This window comes from Pipistrellus hanaki, assembly GCF_964339955.1.
Source record: "Pipistrellus hanaki genome assembly, chromosome: 18".
Classification (NCBI taxonomy): domain Eukaryota; kingdom Metazoa; phylum Chordata; class Mammalia; order Chiroptera; family Vespertilionidae; genus Pipistrellus; species Pipistrellus hanaki.
The window spans coordinates 6,896,959-6,916,176 of NC_140520.1; the positions used below are offsets into that span (position 1 = coordinate 6,896,959).

General features: G+C 39.4%; 1 protein-coding gene across 1 annotated transcript in view; it reads left to right on the forward strand.

Annotated features, from left to right (window-relative positions):
- COL11A1 (collagen type XI alpha 1 chain) overlaps nt 1-19,218 on the forward strand; it is a 146,510-nt gene that overhangs the window by 80,422 nt on the left and 46,870 nt on the right. The window contains exons 29-37 of the mRNA XM_084866080.1: nt 1,961-2,014; nt 3,847-3,954; nt 5,268-5,321; nt 9,263-9,316; nt 9,437-9,481; nt 9,618-9,671; nt 9,773-9,817; nt 12,720-12,773; nt 16,563-16,616. Of these exons, the coding sequence (XP_084722206.1) occupies nt 1,961-2,014; nt 3,847-3,954; nt 5,268-5,321; nt 9,263-9,316; nt 9,437-9,481; nt 9,618-9,671; nt 9,773-9,817; nt 12,720-12,773; nt 16,563-16,616 (522 nt within the window). The remainder of the gene's footprint in view (nt 1-1,960; nt 2,015-3,846; nt 3,955-5,267; nt 5,322-9,262; nt 9,317-9,436; nt 9,482-9,617; nt 9,672-9,772; nt 9,818-12,719; nt 12,774-16,562; nt 16,617-19,218) is intronic.

Below are 19,218 nucleotides of genomic sequence, written 5' to 3' on the forward strand. Positions count from 1 at the left end.
CAAACCTCTACACCTGGGGAATGAAGCTCAGATGGCTCTCAGCTAGACTGAAGAGCAGGGTGGGTGGGGTTCTAAGGCTCATACACCTCCTGGTGTACACCTCCTGTATGTGGCTTCAGAACTCCTCTGCTGACTGTTTTGGTGCAGATTAATTCTCAGGGCCTTTTTATTTTATTTTTTTACTTTGTTGTGGCCTTTCCAGAATTCATGAGGAGCACCTGGCAACTCTAGCTTGCCAAGCCCTGAGGCTGCTGGCTTCTCTTAGAGCACATGTGTCAAACACAAGGCCCGCGGGCCAAATCCAGCCCGCCAGGCCTTGCAATGTGGCCCGCACCGCGCTGTCATCACTGCACTCCGCTGTCAGTTTATGACATTGTCAGTTTATGACTGTTCAGTAAACCATTCGGCCCGCGATTTAGGCTGGATTTTAGATTTTGGCCCCTTCTCTGATTGAGTTCGACACCCCTATCTTAGAGAGTAAACATGCTCTTTCTGCGTTCTCTCCCTATGGAGGCTTTTAACCATTTGCTCTGAGTCCTGGGCTGTGGGAGGTAATGGCTTGTTAGCTACAAGCTGGTTGCAAATTGCCAAGGCAGTTTGGCCTTGTTTAACTTGCCTGTCTCAGTTTCCCTATCCTGCTCTGGGATCCTTAACAAAACACCACCACTGCCATCACTATCATCTTCACTATCACTATCATCTTCACTATCACTATCATCTTCACTATCACCATCATCTTCACTATCACCATCATCTTCACTATCACCATCATCTTCACTATCACCATCATCTTCACTATCACCATCAACTTCACTATCACCATCAACTTCACTATCACCATCACCATCAACTTCACTATCACCATCACCATCAACTTCACTATCACCATCACCACCACAACCACCACCACCACCACCACCACCACCACCACGACCACCACCATCTTCACTATCACCATCACTACCACCACCACCGTCTTCACTATCACCATCACTACCACCACCACCGTCTTCACCATCACTATCACCACCACCACCACCACCATCATCATCATCTTCACCAGCACATCTTTTCTCTAAACAATCATTTTACTCCATTTGTACCAAAATGAACCCAAATATTCTACCTTCATTTTATTGGTAAAACAAAGACGTCCAAATACTCCACAGTACTCTGAAAGCAGTAATTGCTCAATTACTGTTTTAAATATATGGATAATGATTCATTAGGAATCTAATCTTTTTCCTGAAATTAGGAGATGATCACGTTGTTTATGATGCTTCTTAAATGTTTAGAGTTCACTAAAGAGTGATAGGACATATTTTTATAGCCAAAATGTCTCCCATCTTGGCTACTGGATGCCTGTGTTTCAGCAACACTGGTCTGTGCATAGGATGTGTCAGTGAGCAATCTGTATTTACAGATAAAGGAAAATATTGATTTGCTTACTCTCCACCCATACCGAGGTGATTAGACAGAGGACAAGTTGAGCTAGAAAGCATTTATCTCAAGCACATGCTACAAAATGCATGATACAGAATTCTTCAGTATAAATCAGTAAGTGAAGGGTAAACACATTGAATTTGGTAGTTCAAAGTTCTTGGAATCCAAAGTTAACCGGGTAATTATTTAAATATTTACTTTTTCTTCAAGTAGCACAGAATACATGTTGTCATAAGAGAATAGTTATATCCCCCATAAAATAGAGAAAGCTTAATGGACACATTTGTAAAATATTTCCAAAATTTAAAAATTATTTTATTTATTAACTTGAAAAATTATTTAAAGACTTGACTAATTGTGGTAAAATGGAAGGATACTGGGGAAAGGGTTAGAATAAGGAGGAGGAAGTTTTACAATGAGGATGCACATTTCTCAGAATTTTCACTAATTATCAGTATTTACATTGTACTTAGCCAGATTTTATATTCAAACACCTGTTCTTTGCTTATATTTTTAGGGTGAAGATGGTTTCCCAGGATTCAAAGGGGACATGGGACTTAAAGGGGACAGAGTAAGTGAAAACTAGTACATACAATTATGTGCATGAGTGTGTGAATGTGCATGAGTGTGTGTGTGTCTCTGTGTGCATGTGTGCATACTCTTTTAGTTAAACATTGGAAGTATCAGCACAGGAAAAATAAAAAAGTATTACACAAGATATTACTCACTTGGTTTTTATATAAAAGTTAGGTATTTTAATCTTTGTGAAGATAATATAATCAATTGTCTTTTAGATGTTCTATTAAGTTTCCATATTGTTTATAGACATTTTTAAAAATCGATGCTAAAATTGCTTGAAAGAAGTAACATAATGGATTTCTTCTCAATTTAATTGCATATAGTGAGCTATGCTGCCTGGAAACTATATACCTGCAACTTGTATGAATTTGTACTATATGGTGGTTTTGAATTTTTTGACTAAAAAACCTTTTTTCTGGTAATGAGTATCTAGAAAACAAACAAAAATGTGAGTCACCTAAAATAGACTAACATTTTATTGGGAAGATTTATTTAATAACTAATATAACAGTAGCTGATCAATCTGCAAAAGAAGCAAATTAGAACATTTTGATTCCCTAAAGTTCATATAAAGCCTGTTCCCAGGATGGTGGCTACAACTTTCATATCCTAGTACCTCATGCAGATGAAAACCACGTCTAAAATGGAGAATTTTAAAAAACATTCCAAACAGTGATTTCTGAAGTTGCTGTTGTCAGAGGAACAGTTATTTTTTCCTACTATCCTGATAGGTTCTCTGGCTGGAGTCCTTTCAAATCAGCCTGACAACAGAAGGTTAGCAAGAGAAAATAAAGAGAAGTTTACTGGCTGGTGCATCATGTTTAAACCTGGGAGCACTCAGCGAAAACTAGTAGTAGCTCAAAGGGGTGGTTGGCACTTTGGCTTACTTAGCCTTTTAGAAAAGGAACAAGTCATTTTTAGAGAAGTGATGAGACACAGGAAGAGGACTTGAGTTCCTAGGACTGCAGATAGTTGGAAGGCATGTAAAAGGGAGACTAAGGGCTCTTTAGTAAAATGTGTTGTTGTAGCAACCTACACCAACCCCACCCTACCCCACCCCCTCACCCCCCATCTGCTCTGGCTCCCTCCCTGTTGATAAAGGACTCATTGTCTCCAGTGATAAGTTCCTGTCTTTCCTGGTTGCAAAAAAATTTGCCTTTGCAAATTTTTTTTTATTAAGGTATTATATATGTATATATCTTACCATTGCCCCCCCCACCCCACTCCCATACATGCCCTCACCCCCCAGAGTTTTGGGTCCATTGGTTACGCTTATATGCATGCACACAATTCTTTAGATTGATCTCTTATCTCCCTTGCAAATTTAAGTCTTTATTTTAGGCAATTAAGGGGCGGGCAGAGAATTTTTTTTTAAATTTACTAGGAGGAAACTGGTTAAAAAATTATACAGGTTTTTAGTGAAAGTTGTATGGTACACCATCTGTTATTGCATATATTACTTCTCAATTGCATGTAGGTCAAAATAATTGTTACAAAGTGGTATAATGGGACTGGCAACTCCTGCCACCCTATATTATCTAACCTTGAATCTTATTTTCTCTCTTTTGTTATGCAACACAGATGCATAAAAATCAATTTAATATGACACATAGTAGCATGGGCTTCTGTAGGTTGTCCAGCGTCAAACTATATCAACTGTTTGTTAATTAACTAACGTCAAACACTCCCAAGCCTTGTTGTCATAGATAAAACATGAGCAGACAGGCCAGGAGGTAAAGAAGGTGACTGTGATAGGCTGTACTCTCTGCCACTCAGTCTCTGGTCTGTTTTAAGTTTCAAAAATGTTGTTGCTCTGCATTTCAGGGAGAAGTCGGTCAATTAGGTCCCAGAGGAGAAGATGGCCCTGAAGGTCCTAAAGGTCGAGCAGGTCCCACAGGGGACCCTGGTCCTTCTGGTCAAGCCGGAGAGAAGGTCAGTGAGCAACTAAGCCCACAGAAAATGCTCCATGGTTACTCAAAAGTGTTTTTTAATGATCTGTGCCGAGAATGTAGAGGATCCTACTAAATCCAAGCATGTCCATAAATAGTTATGAGCCACTTAGTGACAGGAAGGTGTTGCTAAGTGATTTCCTTCTCTGCACACATCACCCAGTGCCCGCAGGGCTGGCCTGTCTGTTGTCCATCTGTGCAGGGCTGACCTGGAATCGGACAGCTCTTTAGTTCAGTCTGTAACGGCAAGGTCAGACATCCTAATCCTAATCTTTGACCGTGCTTCATCTAGTAAAATACCTCGTTCGTTAAGTACTGCTCGTCTTTTAATGTAGTACATAGTAACTTGGACTTGTTTTTATTTTGTCTAAATGTACGTAAGGAAGACTGATACTATATGGTTCTAATGTGTAAGACTTTGGCACATTACTTTATAAAGTGCGCTTTTATAAAATCTTAAGAAAAATGAATCACAGTAAAATTCCACAAACATCATTTATTCATCTATTTAATTTGGTTTCCTCTCCATCTATGGTTTTTAAGTTAATGGTTTTCCAGGGGGGCCATTTTTTTTTTTGTTAGTATAGCGTTTTAATCCTCCAAGTACTTACTTGTTACACAATCTTTGGACACCACTGGTACGTATCGTTGGTTTCAGCATTTTTTAGATGGAGATGTAATCTCATTGCGCTCCACATGGCTGTATATTGGAGCGACCACCTGCAGGAGATAACACTCCACAGAAATCACTACTTAGCTATAACTTGCAACCTATATATACTTATTGATGCAGATACCTGAGAGAAAAAAAAGAGAAACTGCTCAAAATTGGGTCAGAATTTCTTTTTCTTTTTTTAATTCTATTTATTTTATTTTATTTTTAAATTTTCTTTATTAATTAAGGTATTACATATGTGTCCTTATGGATCAGGATTTAATACAGTTATTTAACTTACTCAGCGAGACAAGTGTAAAGAACTTGTGAATGCTGGCTTTATATTTATAGTGAGAACTGAAATACTTTTATCAAAAGATGGACTTTCTCATCAACATCATTAACTGTCACTCAGCCACCACGGGGAGCGAGTAGCCATTGGCTGATTAGAAATGTGTCCGAAGCATCCTTTTCCTCTTAGGATGAAGAAATAGAGGGAAAGTGTGGCGGAAACTTTCAGATCTTACTTTGTAGTGTACAAATACGTGGTTCTTCTAGAAAAATGACTAAAATTATAATTTAAGCATAATTCAACCTAGAATTTTTTTAATTTTTATTTTATTTTTTTTTTTTAACTTTAGGGGAAACTTGGTGTTCCAGGATTGCCCGGATATCCAGGAAGACAAGGTCCAAAGGTAAAATAATTAGCTTGGTTTTTTAGAATTTATTTACTAACATTTTGTAGAAACAGTTAAAATTGGTTACCTTTCTCTCTCTCTTTTTTTTTGGGGGGGAGGGTAATATAATATGAAAATATCTTGAAATTTCACTTCCACTCATTCAAAATCTAAAGTGTGTTATCAAAAAAGCACATAGATTATAACCCTATCACAATTTTTAAAAATAATTTTGATAACTGTATTCCAGTGCAGTTGTTTCCCGTTATAAGTCTATCTACTTTATCTAATGCATTTATTTCTATTTTTAAGTTTATCTTTATTGTTGAAAGTATTACAGATGCCCCCCCTCCCCCTGTCATTGACCTCCTCCACCCCGCACCACCCCCCCCCCCCACCAGGCCTTCTCCACCCTCTTGTCTATGCCCAGGGGCTATGCATACATGTGTGTACATTTCATTAGTCTTTTCCTGCCTCCCCACCCCCCTTCCCTCTGAGATTTGTCCATCTGTTCCATGTTTCCATGTCAAATATATATTTGGGGGGGGGTACCATTCAACCCTCTCCACCACCCAAATGCTATGTTTTCCTAATTGAAGTATACCTATGTTATGGATAAACATAGATGGTTGTAAAAATACTTGTTTACCCTGGTGTGCTAATTTTTCTCAAGCTAATGATAGAACGTTGTTAGGGCTGCACTTGTTGCATTGACTAGATACAGGAAAATGGTTAAGTAAGTTAATATATACATCTTGGTTTATTGATATTAAGGTTGTTAAACCCACATGAGATTAACTATCTGTGTATCTATCTGTGTATCTACCATCCATCTCTGTTTGACCCATTCAGGCTTGACAGGGATAACAGGTAGAAATAAATCCTAATTATATAACAATCCCCAAACATTTATTTATTAAGAAGCTTCTCAAATAGTCAATGGGAGAGAGAAATGTCCCTTCTCCTCACAAACGTGAAAATAAGCATGCATCGTTATGTGACAACACTATTTTAGGCTTACTGTGTGGTCTTGTAATTTTTCTAGAAAAATTATTTTCTAGAAAATACGTATTATACATATTATAATTCATATCTCCTCGGTGGTAGGAGGTGAACATGATCTAGTAAAATGAGAGTCCTATGTCTCTGACATTAAACTAATGCAGCCATCATTCCCGTCTGTGGCTGTGTTTCAAGCACTGATCAGGAATTGTCCCGTTATCTCCTATCCCCCGCTCCCCTGTCCTGCCTCTCAGTTTCCTTCTCTTCAAATGCCAAGCCTTTCTCAAAAGTCAGCTTGTGAGGTCAGCTCTCTGCGGTTACTCCCAGAATCATTGATCTAATTAGGAAGGTGAATACAGTCATTCATATTGGTGCTTTGATGTAAAAATACAACTTTCATGTTACTTGAATTTCCTTTGATGAGTTTGACATCTTTATGTTTTGCTGTTTTTCGCTGGTCAATTCTCTGTTCAATATTCTTTGAGTTTGAAATTTTAGTCTTTATTATTCTCTATAACTTTTCTTCATACATTTTATTCTGTGCTCAGAAACCATTTATGTTTCTCGGCTCTACAGTCAAAAATGATTGGCACATCAAAGATAACTTCAGATAACTTCAAAGATAACTTTCCTATGTGGAAGCAGGGAATTTTAAATATATTTAAATCTTTTTGTCTATTTCCCATAAATTTCTTAGAAGCTATATAAGAAAATAAATTTATTAAAAATGAAATGGATGCATAAGAGCCATTTGTTTTCGTGGGGTTTCTCGAAATGTGTTACTCCTCTAGACCCCTCGGGACAGAAGTGAATGTTTGTTCCTAAATACAATCTGATAAAAGTAAATTATTTTCATATTCAGTTACAGTTGCTTATCAAATTCCCAGCATATCCTAAAGTAATACTGTACCAGACACAACTCTCTGCTTCTCCGTAGAGAAAGAAAAGAGGCTCTGAAAGCCTTCAGAAATGTAATTTGCAGACATGTCTCCCATTATGTGAACATTATGCATCCTGACATTTGTCCTCTGGTCGGACATGGTCTGAGCAGAAGAGATAAATTGGGAAATGGGTCATAGAAATAGCTTAGCCTGGCGTTCAGGTTAGTGTTGACCATCAACTACCATGGGCTTTGCACACTTTCCTGACGTGGGTAATTGATGGCCTCCATTTTGTATGTAAGACCTGGAGCAGTGGTTGGTAAACTCATTTAGTCCACAGAGCCAAATATCAGCAGGACAACGATTGAAATTTCTTTTGAGAGCCAGATTTTTTAAACTTAAGCTATACAGGTAGGTACATTGTTATTAACTTAATTAGGGTCCTCCTCAGCTGGCTTTTGCTAAAAACTCAAGACGCCAAAGAGCCGCATGTGGCTCTCAAGCTACAGTTTGTCGACCACTGACCTGGAGAAACTTAATAATGTGGATTCCTGAACCAGAGGTCTGCTTGGGATCTGACAGCCATGTTAGCCATCGCTCCAGGCTTTTCTAATACAGAGAAGCCATGTATCACTTGGAGAAACATTAAGAGGTGCTTCAATCCAAATGAGTGCGTTAAAGAAAATCAAAAAGTGTATTCTAGTCAAAGAAGGCTTCATTGCACTTCCTTTCATTGCACTAGGACCGCCTTTTGCTCTTTGATGGACATCTCACTCGTTGTTGCATTGAATTCCCACGATGGTCTAAACAGGAAACCTGAGTTTGTGGAAGCATGTCCTCTTCTACTCCGTCCCGGGGTCTGATAATTAGCAAGTTGAACAGCTCGGATTGGAGCCCTAATCTGCTCTTTAAATGAGATAATACGGAGGCAAACAGCCACAGTCCTGTTCTCAGGAATCTCTGAGCATATAGAAGTCTGAACATGTGCACAAGGAGAAATGGGGGAATTAGAGTATATTTCATTTATAAAGTGTGACTGTTTGTAGAGAAAATGACATAATGCTTTTACTGTGCTTATATCCTTAGCCATTATTTATTGCTATCGTCATTTTTTAACATATATAGTGATTTATTGATTTCAGAGAGGAAGGGAGAGGAGAGTTAGAAACATCAATGATAAGAGAGCATTGATCAGCTGCCTCCTGCACGTCCTCTCCTGGGGATTGAGCCCGCAACCCGGGCATGTCCCCTGACCTGGAATTGAACCCTGACCTCCTGGTTCATAGGTTGATGCTCTACCTCTGAGCCACCTCAATTTTACACCTTGTCAATTTTACACCTTGCCTTCCTTGATTCCAGCCTCCCCCAAATTCTTTAGTACCTGTAAGATGTTGACTGCCCTCATTTCACAGAAGAAAAAACAACTACGTTCAAGGAGAATGAGTAACACCACACCCTGAAGTATTTAGGTGAATGCTTGACAAAGACAAGTCTTGAACTTATGTTTTTGAAATGCCCAGAGCGAGACTGTGATGCTGGATCACAGTCACACGGCGAAGGTGGAGGGAGGTGTTCAGCGACTGTGACTTCATCCGGGTCTAAAGACATGAAATTAGTCAATGGAGAGTGCTGTGTAGACACACTCATCCCAGAGTGTTAATTCAGGACAAGATTGTATACAATGCTCATTTTAACATGTGATTATTCATATTGAAACATAGAATTCCTCTTCAGAGTTGAAGCAAGTAGGAAGTGGTTAGTCAACCACTGACTGACTAACATGCCCTGTGGTTGCTGTTTTCTAACATGACAGATGACATATCTGATTCATGATTTCTCTGAAAGCAAAAAACTGAAAGTCTGTTTTATCTGTTCATGCTTCCCATGCCCCCAGGATTGCTGACGCCCCTGTAAGTCATCTTTAAGTACGTGGGTGGAGTTTGTATGGCGCATTCAAGATACATTTTTCATTTGCATGTAACCAGCTTGTGAGAAGCACCAAGTTCTCAGAGACATCCTGCTTGTGGATTAAATGTCAGCTGCCAAGTTCACGGTGCTTCCTTTTCATCTCCGCAGGGTTCCACCGGATTTCCCGGCTTCCCAGGGGCCAACGGAGAGAAAGGTGCACGGGTACGATGCCTAAGTATATTGCCCGGACGCGCTAGTGTAATGTTCTTGCCCGAGGACCCCTCTGGGCCAGACGGTCCCCTGTGCCTGCTAACCTGACCCTGTCTCCACTGTCTTTGGCAGGGCATCGCGGGCAAGCCGGGCCCTCGCGGGCAGCGCGGTCCCACGGTGGGTACCTGACATTCAGTCCACGTGTTCATTGCGGACTTAATGTTCTAAGATGCTTTTCTCCGGAAATAAAAATGTCTCCGGCGCCTCTGGCGTGGCGGGGCCCGAGAACCACATGGTCTTCTGTTCCCTGCAGGGTCCTCGAGGGTCCAGAGGAGCGCGCGGCCCCACCGGGAAGCCAGGCCCGAAGGTACTGTCAGCGCCTGTTTGGTGGGCTTTGCTGTAAGGGCTGCGTCGGAGCCGGTGCTGGGAGCAGCAATCTCACTGCATTTTTCCTTCTGTTATTGGCAGGGCACTTCGGGCGGCGATGGCCCCCCAGGCCCTCCTGGAGAGAGGGTAAGTATGAGACGGGCACGTCACATAGAATCGATAGGAAGATTTTGCAAGTGATCACGTTTCTAGGGCAGGGAACCTATGTCTGCAGCACAAAATCCAACGAGAGTTGAAACATGCCTATTCTTTGACTCCTCTGAAAGAAAGCTTCATCTTTCTACTTTTCATTTATTTTTAATCCCCACCCGAGAATATTTTTTCATCGAGAGGGAGACAGACACATTGATGTGAGAGTAACACATCGATTGGTTGCCTCCTGCACGAGCCCAGACCAGGGCCCAGGCCTGAAGGAGCCTCCAACCTTCGTACGTGCCCTTGGCTGGAATCGAACCTGGGATCTTTCTGTCTATAGGCTGACACTCTATCCAGTGAGCCAACTGGCTATGACATCTTTCTATTTTGGAAAAATATGTTTACCGATTTTTAGAGAGGAAGGGAGAGGGGGAGAGAGAGAAACATCGATGGGGCTGCCTCCTGCACATGCCCACTTGGGATCGAGCTCACTATCCAGGTGTGTGCCCCGACAGAGAATTGAACCAGACAATGCCCAACCAACTGAGCCACACCAGCTAGGGTTTATCTTTCTTTTGAACACAGGCTATATGCTACTGATTTTTGTCACAGAAAGGAGAGAAATAACACCTGCAATTGGTTCAAGAGTCACTGTTAAACTGAAGCCAAATGTTTTTTTCTTTAAATGGGCGCATAGACCTCTGTCTTCTTCGCTTTGCTTATGTCACTCAGTGATATTCCTTGTGTCCATGAGCTGGCCAGCAGCATGATGCTGGCAAAATGCAAGCTTCCCATGGCCATTAAGTCACAACCCATATGCACTCAAATCAAGATGAAACATCTATTCCAGTAAACAGAAAAACTATTTCCAGTTGATGTAAAATCAAGCTAAATAAATACAAATGAGTAAGCATGCCCTTTATTTTAGTTTTTTGGCAAAAAAGGATCATTTTTGTAGTCTGATTTTGAAAAGCTATCTTCTTGAAAGAATTTTAAATATTAAATTGAATTACTGTGAAAGAAATTAGACTCATTTTAAACATTCTATAATTATTTTTAGTATTAATGCAATCAGATATATATATTTTTATATCATTTTTTGGAATTTATAAAGAAGTTTCACAAAAATATCCTACAGTGTGTAACTTAAAACTGAGAATAAGTAATTTTTTTGAATAAAGTTGGTATTTGTGACAAATGTCAGATAAGACAAAAAAAATAAATATTTATAGTCATTTCCAGCTTTGGCTTTTATTTAATTTAATTAAACTTTCCACTAAATCTTTCTTACTATTGAACTATCCTCAAATTAAGTCTATCCTGTAGATTTTGAACTCATAAATGATACATACATTTTGAAATTTTTAATGGACCAAGTCATGTTAATAAGATCCAGTCAAATTAATTAGGATGCTGAATCACTAAATGGAGTAGAAGCATTTAAGAAATCGAAGCACAACTATGAATTTTGTCTTTAAAGCACAAACTAGTTTTTCTTTACGTATTACTTGTGCTTTCCAAAATTTCATGATCAGCCACGTCTTTACAATTTTATTTTGGAGCACAACACAGACCCAATCGCATGCTTAAGTGTAACTGCAAAAACTCTTCAAGAATAGGAAGAGGATATTTTGAAGATAAAATTAAAGGCTGACCCCCCAAAAAAAAATTTCAAGTGAGCTGGGAACAATTTTCAAGAAACATTTATACATGTTTAAAATATATGGAACATATTTCTTGTATTCTGTGGGGTTGGTGGACATTTCCTCCCTAGTGTACCTCATTCTCTGTAAAAACTTTTTATAATGAACTGTTTAGTTACATCTTAGGCACACAACTGAAAACTGATAGAAATAACATACAGATATAGGATATCCTACAAGTTAAATATGACCACTCATACTCAATTATTTGAAGCCTAGGGGTGCCTGTTAGTGAAGACTTGGTTAATACAGCATTCATTTGGATCTGAGATGACCAGATTTGGCAAAAACGAAACAGAACAAAATCAAAATAAGTGAAATAAGTGAGACATCCAATTAAATTGGACTTTTACATAAACAGTGAATAATTTGTGACATAATTAATGCCCCTTGAAATGTTAGGGACATACTAAAATTATTCATTATTTACCCAAAATTCAAATTTCACTAGACACTGGGTATTTTATCTGGCAATTCTCGTTGAGTTTCAATACTATTTTTGCAGAGTCTGTATGTATTTTTTACCCCACCTGGAAAGTCTTTTGATTAATTCAAAAAGCATATGTCAGCACTCTCTTGTGGAATGTTATAAAGAAAGACCCCGTGTTTCATCTTTATTTTGTCTGAGGAAGTGAGTGAAATGAGGTACAATATTCCAAAGTAGCCTGCTTTCAGTGCAGAGATTAGTTAAAGGCGTCCTCTCTGGTCTTTTTTTAGGAAACCACTTATTTGCTTCCTTTTAGTTTATATGACTATAGAGTCAGAATATTGAGAAAGTCCATTTAAAACAGTGGTCCTTAACCTTTCTAATGCCTCGACCCTTTAATACGGTTCCTCATGTTATGACCCCCAGCCATAACATTATTTTCATTGCTACTTCATAACTGTAACTTTGCTTCTGTTATCAATTGTAATGTAAATAATCTGTTTTCCTATGGTCTTAGGCTCTATAGCAGCGGTTCTCAACCTGTGGGTCTCGGCAGGTTGAGACATAGCAGGTTGCTTAAGACCATTGGAAAACATAGATATTTACATTACGATTCATAACAGCAGCAAAGTTACAGTTATGAAGTAGCAACAAAAACAATTTTATGGTTGAGGTCACCACTGTGCTTCCTCTGTAGCATCAAGACGTGTTGTAAGCATGTTGTAAGCATGTTCTCACATTTCCCCCTGCTCTTGACTTTCAGGGCCCGCAAGGACCTCAGGGTCCGGTTGGATTCCCAGGACCTAAAGGCCCTCCTGTAAGTGTGAGAGCTCTTCTCTGTCTTTCTTCACTTGAGAATATATTGACATTTTTGAGAGTTACAGCTTATATTTAAATCATTTTTCGATACACATATTGATGACAATTCCTATAAAAACAAAGTTTCAATGAACAACGTCAAATTCTACAGGTATTTTCACTTTGTGATGTTTACTGAGTATTTCTGGTTTAATGTAATTGTATCTTACTAAATATTATTTCAAAGTGTATCAAACACTAGAACAACATGAATATTATTCTCTCCCCTCTGCCATCACTAATGTCACTCATGGCATGAAAAACTGTGATATCCGATGTGTCCTTCAAAATACGTGTGTGTCGCAGACTTCTCCCTGTCCTTGCTGGCGGAAGGGATGGGGGAACTCTCCGGGGCACATGTTGTAAGTCACCGATCCCATTTAGGAGGGTTCCACCTTCATGACTGCACCACCTGCCAAACGTCTCCCCTCAATAACAGCACCTTAAGGATTAAGTCTTTTTTTAAAAAAAAATATTTATTTCAGAGAGAGAGGGAGGGAGGGAGGGAGGGAGGGAGGGGGGGAGGGAGGGAGGGAGAGGGAGAGAGAGAGAGAGAGAGAGAGAGAGAGAGAGAGAGAGAGAGAGAGAGAGAGAGAGAGAGAAGGGAGAAAGAAACATCAATGATGAGAGAATCATGGAATGGCTGCCTCCTCTATGCCCCCTACTGGGGATCGAGCCTGCAACCTGGGCATGTGCCCTGACAAGGAATCAAACCGTAATCTCCTCTGCTTCTTAGGTAGACACTCAACCACTGAGCCACACTGTTCAGGCAAGGGTTAGGGTTTTAACATACAAACTTGGGGTGACATAGCTTTTGGCCCAGGCACCACCTGTCTAAGGAGGCTGGGCTGAAGGTGTGGTCCCTGGACCAGCACATCAGCTCTCCTGGGACTTGTTAGAAATGCAGTTTTGTCTCAGCCTCACTCACCTGCTCAGAGCCTAGGGGAGGGGCCTTGGGTGTTCTAGCAAAGTCTCCAGGTAGTTCTGACAAAGGTTCAACCTGTTCACCACTGTTCTCGTCTAGACCTGATGTGCACACAGATCATGCTGGCACCTTGTTAAAGATGTAGATTTTGATTCAGTAGGTCTTGGGTGCCTTCAGTACAAGTCTCGCAAAAAGGAACTGTTCAGAACATTCTAAATTAAGATGTTAAAATTTTAAGTAAACGTTATATGTGATTACATTATATATTTAAAACATGTTGAAATAATTTATAAATAATTACATATGTTCTCCAGTTCTTATTGAGTTTGAACAACCCTCTATTTCACACTTTCAAATGTTACTTCAGCTCACATCTTCAGAAGATCAATTATTTATTGTGAAATACTGACTTGAATAGTAAATGTTGAGGCAGTCTCTTGCCTTCTACAGTAACTTTCAGGCAGTATGTACAATCTACACAGACACATGTACAAGTATGTTAACTATTAGTTTAACACTACAGTTTTACTACAAACAGATCAAGAGCAGATTATCTGCATTGCTATAAACCGATTCATGCGAATAGCTAATATTAAATGTAGGGTGATAACTTCACACAGGATTCTTTTCATGAGTATTTTGAAGCCATGTGCATACATCATTGTTTTAGCAACATAAAAACTAGTGTCATGTGTAACTTCCACATTATCACACCATTTATTTTTGTGCACACGTTTAAGAATTGTTTCCCTTCATGCAATGTAATTTTATTGCCAGAGAAAGCCACTTGGCACACTCTCCCTCAGACTTTCTCAGCCTATTCTCTCGGGCCTTTTCAACGAGTTTGGAGCCATTGAGCATGCGTGCGTTCTGTCCGTACGAGGCATTAGATGTGGAAGTGCCTCCACTTGAACAGAACGCACTCTGGTTGGAGAGATGCGGCAGTGCTAAGGAGCAAGGCTTTCACTGCAGAGCAGAGTGCTTTTATACTCTTTCTCTGGCCAGCAAAACGAGAGCATGAGATAGAAGCACCCCTCGTTTCTCCGGTTTGCATTATTGTGATGTTGAGGAAAGAAATGCCCTCATCCAGTTGATAGAGAAGGAAGACATGTGGTTGGAGGGTTGGAAGAAGAGCACCCTCCTCTTCCTGCAGGTTAATCGGTTCATCTTCACTGTAATCATGAAATGCATTCTGTGTAGACACAATATACACATGCACGTGTACAAATGCGGATTACAGATTGAGTGCTTGGGATATTCATGTTTAGAATGTTAATGTCATGTCCATGTCAGCAGTTTCTCCACTTAAGGTAATTTTTAACGTGAGGCGATGAAGATCTATAATATGACTGTTATAAGATATATTCTATTTACAGAAGAGGAAAACGCAAAACTCGTTGCCTAATATATAGATAGGTAAAGTTTGCTTTGGAACGAAGGGTGGTTAAATGCATCCCATTTTGGGGGCCTTGGTTAAACACATTCCAGTTTTGGTTTTGGGGGGAGCGTGGCATCAGAATCGCTGGAAAACATGAGCCAGTCCTGGAACGAGCCATCATCTCGGGAAATATCTCAACAGCAGCCCTTAACTGAGGCTGTTAGCTCACCTGGTGACCCTTGTGTCCCCAGCGATGAGACCAGGGAGCAGATGGGTAGAGGCGAGGCCAGGAAACTTCTTCCCAAAGGGCTAGAGCCGAGTTAGGAAAAAAGGCTCGTTCCAGGGAAGGACGTGATTGTGAAAATGAGCTTATTTCTAAACAAGCCCCTTAGTCAACTCAACATAGAAAAAGCATGATACTGCAGAGTAGATTTATGTACAAATGTACATAGCGCATTTGTTTAAACAAATAGAGATGTATTTAAATGATTAACATGTCATGAGAAGTATATCTGTCATCATTAAAATACTGTTATTAAAATGGTGGTTTTCTTCATTTATCCAGACTGGCAAGGCTCTTTCTGCCTACCTCTAATAGACATGTTTTGAAATGTGAACTTGATCCTTAGAATGGCTTCTGAGGAAGATGAATAATTCCTAACACAGTCTAAAGAAGCCATCTATTTCCACTGAGTGTCTGAAACATAGGCACCTCGCAGAGTTGTTTACTTTAAGTGCTTAGTTAATTGCTTCATTTATTTCTTCCCTCATGACAAAGATAAGCATCCTGTGCAAAAAAGGACAGCATAGTAGCCCTGCTCTCCAGCGCTCAACAAGCATGATGCTCCTGAGAAAATCTGAGCAATGCGACTGGGGAAATTGGGCCTGAGAGTGTCTAAAATTGAGCATGTAGTACCTTCTTTTCTTTTCTTGAAGCAATTGAGAAGTAACTGCCATTGTTTAGAAGGTAGTTTGTGTTTCTTTACATTGTCAGTTAGAAGCTCTGATCACCACTAGAGGGCATTGTCTCTCTCTCCTTTCCAAGTCTTGTTGGGTTGAAAATTGATCAGCAAAAGGAGGGCAAAGTATATTCATATTTCAAGTACTAAAGAACTAACATTTTTGCAAAAATAAAAACAAATATATGTCAATATTCCTTTTAAATAGGTAAATACTAATGAAGAGAATTTAAATGTAAAATGTTCAGATTAGGGTTGTACAATTTTTTCTTGGTCTCAGTTCAGATAGAATTTATATATATATATGTTTTAGTATATATATATATATATATATATATATATATATATATACTAAAACATATATATACTAATATATATATATATATATATATATATATATATATACACACACACACACCCCACACATATTGCATGAGACTGTACAAGTCATACATGTTTATCGCATGTGGCATTTTGTGATTTCAGGGACCACCTGGGAAGGACGGCCTGCCAGGGCACCCCGGGCAACGTGGAGAGACTGTAAGTGCCCCCCCTTCTGATTGAAATGGTCCATCTCTAGCACCTCATCATTTAACAGAAAGCTTCTTTATTATTTTATCAACTACCAGGTTAAGGACAATGGAGAAATTTATTCTATTGAAATTATTTAAATATATATATATATATATATATATATATATATATATATATATATATTTAATGATTTCAGAGAGGAAGGGAGAGGAGGAGAAGGATAGAAACATCAGTGATGAAGGGGAATCATTGATCGGCTGCCTCCTGCACACCCCACACTGGGGATTGAGCCCAAAACCCGGGCACGTGTCCTGACTGGGAATCGAACTGTGACCTTCTGGTTTATAGTTTGACCCTCAATCACTGAGCCACGCCACTGGGCCTATTGAAACTCTTATTAAAATGCAAATGCATAAATAGAACCATGTTTGTATCTAAACATCTGAAAGAACAGACTTGAGGGTCTGGTATGTTAGTTGATTTGCTTGTCGTTATGACGCCTCCACCTTGGCCCTTTCACTGAAGTCTTTGTTTACAGGTATCTTCCAGCCACCCCTATCACCCTTCCACTCTAGGAAACACAGTAAAGTAAGCCACGCAGATGACACATTCTTCTCTCCAGAGCAAAAGGATGCAGTACTTTCTGCTGTTGAAACCACAAGGCTATCATTGGTTTGGAACTTAAGTCAGATGCATCCTCTTGCCTCCAGTAGAAACATACAAATGGGAACATGTAACTGCATGTTATTTTAAAGTTATGAACAGTATGACATTAAGTACATGGTTAGGGCAGAGGGGACACTGGAAGCTCAGCTATGCTTTACAGACCCTGCTGGGTTTGTGGGTTTCCTCTGCCACCATCACAAAACCAGGTGTCCGGCTATGCCAGTGGGATGTGAGTTTAAACAAATCATCGTGGCTTAGCTTGTTGACTTGGAATCCTATTTTGCTTCTCATTGTTGGTTAATTTTATCCAGATTTCTTTTTAAAAAAATATATTTTATTCATTTTTACAGAGGAAGGGAGAGGGATAGAGAGTTAGAAACACAATGAGAGAGAAACATCACTCGGCTGCCTCCCACACACCTCCTACTGGGGATGTGCCCGTAAACCAAGATACATGCCCCTGACCAGAATTGAACCTGGGACCCTCAATCTGTAGGCAATGCTCTATCCACTGAGCCAAACCAGTTAGGGCCCAGAGTTCTTAAGGAAACAACCACACATACTACCTTTGAGGATGAGGCTCCAAAACATTCTAGGGCATTCTGTGAGCACAAAGATGTATTTGAAGTCGCATCACAGTCCACGATAACAAATCTGAAAACATGATTTTCTGCATAGCCTTGTGTCATTCACCAAGTGACAGTTCTTAGTGTAAGAACTTTTCCGCTTTGGTCAGATTATAAACTTCAAAGTCTTGTATTTCAAAAATACATTTCAGAATGATTTAGTGAGACCAAAGAGTAAAATTGGTTGAGTTTTCTCCCAGGAAAGATAGCTACATGAGGAGCATAAAATATACCCCCTCTAAAGAAAAATCTACATTCAAATTTGCAAATGCATTCTCATTTAAATATTGCCGTCAATCATTTTTAACCAAGTCCTGGTAGAGCTTTGTGGGAATAATTCTGTAATATTCCCAAAATGTCTGTTAAGGGAGAGATACCTAGAGAATTTTAATTATAAAATCCCTTTAGTCTTCAATTTAATAAGAGATTCCGCTTTTCTCCAGAGTAACCATATTATATATTTAAATTTAAACAAAGAGGAAAAATAACATATTAACTAATAGGTGTTCTCATTGAGTAGCTTCTCGTAGAAAAAAGCTAGCATTATTTCTGGAAAATTGTACTTCAGATTTCAAATCCACTTTAAAAAATATTTTTTTTTATTGATATCAGAGAGAAAGAGCGAGAGAGGGAAAAATATCAATGAGAGAGAATTATCAATCAGCTGTCTCCTGCATGCCCCACACTGGGGATCCAGCCTGCAACCTGGGCTTGTGCCCTCACCAGGAATGGAACCATGACCTCCTGGTTCAAAGGTCGACACTCAATCATTGAGCCATGCTGGCTGGGCCAAATCCACTTTTAAGAGAAATAGTGAATAATCCGATTGCCAGGAACCTTTCTTTTTGTGTGTGTGTGTGTGTGTGTGTGTGTGTGTACACACACTCTGACGGATTGAAAAGATTACCTTATACAAGAATTTAGAGTAGCTGTATATTGCTATATATGTGTCACCTTATTTTAGCAAAATGGATTTTTTTTAATATTGGAATTTTGTCATCAGTCAGAAATCCTTGAATTGCCAGTTCAATCTGACATTTTACCATCCAAATCTTTTTAAGACCACTGGGAATTATTAGAAATAGTTTCTATTATACTGAAACAACCTAAGTCTCTTTCAGAAATACAGTGCCAAGTCCTGTATTGATCCTAATATAGACAACGAGGACAGTGAAATTGTTAAAGATTTTGCTGATCTTGGTTTAGTCATCAATTCAATGGTAGCGTCAGCCAAGAGTTCAAGAGAAGGCTGAGATTTGGGAGGGCGGCCATGGAGGAATCGGGGGAGATCGCCGAGAGCAAAGATGGGTCTTTAG